The sequence below is a fragment of the Cebus imitator genome, unplaced genomic scaffold (genome assembly GCF_001604975.1).
Source record: "Cebus imitator isolate Cc_AM_T3 unplaced genomic scaffold, Cebus_imitator-1.0 Scaffold125, whole genome shotgun sequence".
Taxonomy (NCBI): Eukaryota; Metazoa; Chordata; class Mammalia; order Primates; family Cebidae; genus Cebus; species Cebus imitator.
In genome coordinates this window covers 1,674,027-1,678,019 of record NW_016107440.1, presented here as the reverse complement: position 1 = coordinate 1,678,019, position 3,993 = coordinate 1,674,027, and the positions used below count along the sequence as shown (strand labels likewise).

Sequence of the window (3,993 nt, the reverse complement as noted above, 5' to 3'; positions counted from 1 at the left end):
CAAAAAAAAAAAAAAAAAACCAAAAAAAAACCCCAATGTGTATGTTTAAGCTACAATTTTAACCCAGAAGATATTTTTTTAATTGTTAAATCAAGTTTGCATTCCTAGGTTAAATCCAACATAGTTTTGATGTAGTATTTTTAAATAAACTGATGGATTCAGTTTGCTAATATTAAAGTTTGTTTCAATTTTTGTATCTATGAGTGAAGTCGGCTTGTGTTTTCCTTTTTCTACTGTCCCTTTTGATTTTTTTTTTTTAATTAAAGTTACATGAGACTCATAGTCTCTTTTCTGTTCCCTGGGGAAACAGTTTGTATGGACTGAATGGTAAATCCTTTGAAAGCTTAATAAACTCATCTACACTTTGTATTTCTAGTAGGAACATTATAGGTTCCAGCCCCATAGGGTTCTGGGACCCCCACCCTGTTGGTGCGGAGACGAGAAACTGTAGAAATAAAAGACACAGACACAGAGGTAGAGAAAAGAGAGTTTGGGCTCGGGGGTCCACTGCCAACCAAAGTGTGGAGACCTGCAGTGGCACCGAGTGCCTGGACACTCTGACTTTTATTGAGTACAAAGCAATGGGCAGGGAAGGTAGAGTGCAGTAATGGTGGTCGGTGATAGGTTCAGGTAAATCATGTGTCTTGGAGATGGGGGCCCAATACTTTCAAGTAGCTGAGGCGAGGAGAAAAGCTAATGCATCAGTGCTCTTTGCATATTTGTCAGAAATATCAAGGACACTAAGATTACTATTATTCTTTTAAGACAAACCAGGTGCAGAAGCAGGGTGCGAGAGTAGACATGGAATGTGACCACTGAAGGCAAAGCATCACATAGAGACAGTTAAGCCCCTGGATTTGCCACAAGAGCTTAGAGAAGCAGAGTCTTCTCCTGACTTCCTCAGGAAGGGAGATGTCTTGGTCATTTTGGACATCTCCTCCCCTAGCTGGCTAAACACTGGGTGCTTTCACAGTGCTGGTGCTGCTGCACAGCCGAGGCGCCCTCCATCAGCCCTTATGTGGCAGTGACAGAGGGTTTAGAGCATCTTGCCTTAGGATCACTTTGTTCACAATGTCACCTCAGTTCTATGCTTCATAACCCGATAGTCATTAGTAAAAGTTATATTGAGTATATATCTTTAGGATTATAAGTAACTGTAAGATTATATAAAATACATATCTTTGATTATAAGTAACTATAAAGATCATATATGATTACATAACTACGTGCCTACATTTCTAATTCTTTTCTAAATCAGTATTTCTATGGGAACAGGCTGAGTCTTCAGACCCTTGCCACGGCACTTGCAGGGTTTACCCACTACAGAACATTTTAAACTGGTGATTAAATTTCATTAATCAGTTTTCTTAGATTTTTCTAAGTCTTTGTCTATTTCTTAAATAACTGGAATAAAGGTTTTATTTATTTTTTCTCTTGTATCTGTAGTTTTGTCTCCATTTTTTATTTGTGATATTATCTTTATTTTTTCTGTATTCTCATCAGAACTTTGCCTGTTTTCTGTTAGTCTTTTTAATGAACCAGCTTTTTGCGTGGTTGAATATTTTATTCAGGTTTCATAAATCTATTCTTATTCTGCAGAATAGAATATTTTATGGAAAAGGTGAAGATGAACTTGTTTACTAAATTTTAAACTTTCAACCTTTGAAACTTGAAAAATACATTTTTCATAATAAAATGATATGCAGATATTCACCATAATCCTCAAATGCTGCTGTTATCTAAAACTGGAGGTTTAAGAATAGTTTAAACTTATGGATGGATGTATATGAATTAAGAAATCTTATACTTTTAGAATAGGCTTTTTGATAAAAAAGGTTCTGCAGCCATAGAGCTCTTGAGGGGAGTGCAAAGCTAAATAGATCTTTGGTTCAGTTTCTCGTGTTCTTACCATTAAACTTTGTGTCTTAAACTTTTGAGGCTCTTTCACTAGTTTTTGTGAAAACTGTTATGCTACAGATACTTAGTATTTTGTGATCTGCTATACTCATAAATCCCTACTACCTCAGGTAAACCTTTTTCTGACTTTATTTGAACTATTTAGGCCTTAAAACATTTAGACCTTATGTATTTATAAAATGGCTGAATCTTCCTAGCAAATAGAAAGTTTAAATTGTTCTCATTTGTATGTTTATCATTATCTCTTTAAGCACGTATCTTTGAGCATGTGGTGGAAGGCGTAAGATGAATTGGTCACTGTAGGGGAGCAATAATTGTTGGTAAAGAACAGCATGCTAGTCTTTGGATGATGATATATGGGCAAAATGTTCTTGAGTATCTCTTAAGTTTCCTAATATTTTTTCTTTAGCATCCTATAACTCATCTGATACATACAATATTTAATAAGTAGTTAGTAGATCAACATACCCAAATGGAGAAATTAGAAAGCAGCAATTTTCAGGTTTAAAGTTTGTAACATTACATCTTTACCCTTCAAGTTCTTTTTATCCTCCCCACTGGGAAGATACTAAGACTTCTCTCAGTATATTAGATCTTATCTCCCAATTGAAATGGAAATGTAGCGGACGTGTTTAGTCCAAAATATGCCAAATACTGTTGTTTTTTTTTTTAAACAAATTACCTTCAAGTTTTCCCCCCCAAATTTGGAAGTTAATTGTTTTAAAAAGTATTGTGGTTTTTGTTGTTTTCTATCCAATTTTCTTAGATCTCCAAGAGGTTTGTCTCATTCTCCTTGGGCTGTAAAAAAGATTAATCCTATATGTAATGATCATTATCGAAGTGTGTATCAAAAGAGACTAATTGATGAAGCTAAGATTTTGAAAAGCCTTCATCATCCAAACATTGTTGGTAAGTTTAAATTTGGTAGCAGTATCTGGTACATCATTGTTTATTCAGAAACAGCTTATATGCTCTCTTAACTGGTTTCAGTAATAGAAATGAAGAGGATGGGGCTGGATGTTTAATGGGAATCAAAGTAATGTGATCAGTCTAAAATAAAAATTTGCATATATTTTTTATGCGTAAGTATATATTTAAACTTAATGAGAATAAATATAATTATGTTGCTAGTTCTATGAAGATTTTAGGAATATAAAATGATCTTTGTTTAGATAATTTAAATCCATTTAGGTAATTTCCTGGATTTCATTTTTAATACAAGTAGGGCCGGCGAAACCATTATATTTAGGGAAGCAAAGGAAAGCAAAAGTTTTAATTTGTAGTACTAATGGCAAACACTGAAGGCATTTTAAATGAGATCTACTGAATTAGTCTTCTAAGTGGTAGCCGTTTCATTGTATATTTGTTAGTGTTAGCCCAGGTCCATGTTTTCAATCGCATTACTATAAAGGACTTAAAATATTATTGTTCTTCTCTATATTAGTAAAGAAATGTCATATTTTCTTTAAGGTTATCGTGCTTTTACTGAAGCCAGTGATGGCAGTCTGTGTCTTGCTATGGAATATGGAGGTGAAAAGTCTCTAAATGACTTAATAGAAGAAAGATATAAAGACAGCCGAGATCCTTTTCCAGCAGCCGTAATTTTGAAAGTTGCTTTGAATGTGGCAAGAGGGTTAAAGGTAACTATGTCATTACATTTTAAATGAGCACAAATAATCACTTTGCAGGACATCTTTGTGGAATATTGTTACTAGTCAATTCCAATAAGAGGCTAATGTAAAAATATAGGCTTACATTTCTGCTTCCAAATTACATTTATGTGTATGTAGCTTAGTATGTTCTAAGCAATGTGTCATTTGGCAGTTTCATCACTGTGCATGTGGACATTATAGAGTGTACTTACATACACTTAGATGGTAGAACCAACTACACGTAACCTAGACTATGTGGTATAGCCCAGTTCTCCGAGGCTGCAAACCTGTATAGAATGTTACTATACTGAATACTATAGGCAGTTGTAACACAGTGGTAAGTACTGTGTGACTAAACACATTAAAACATACAAAAGAGCCGGGTGTGGTGGCTCATGCCTGTAATCCCAGCACTTTGGGAGGC

At 34.6% G+C, this 3,993-nt stretch overlaps 1 protein-coding gene across 3 annotated transcripts in view; it reads left to right on the top strand.

Annotated features, from left to right (window-relative positions):
• The window catches only part of PBK (PDZ binding kinase), a 52,143-nt gene that overhangs the window by 40,102 nt on the left and 8,048 nt on the right, over nucleotides 1-3,993 (top strand). For all 3 annotated transcript variants that reach the window (XM_017540422.2, XM_017540424.2, XM_037742676.1), the window contains exons 4-5: nucleotides 2,684-2,826; nucleotides 3,388-3,557. In XM_017540422.2, coding sequence (XP_017395911.1) covers nucleotides 2,684-2,826; nucleotides 3,388-3,557 — 313 coding nt within the window. The remainder of the gene's footprint in view (nucleotides 1-2,683; nucleotides 2,827-3,387; nucleotides 3,558-3,993) is intronic.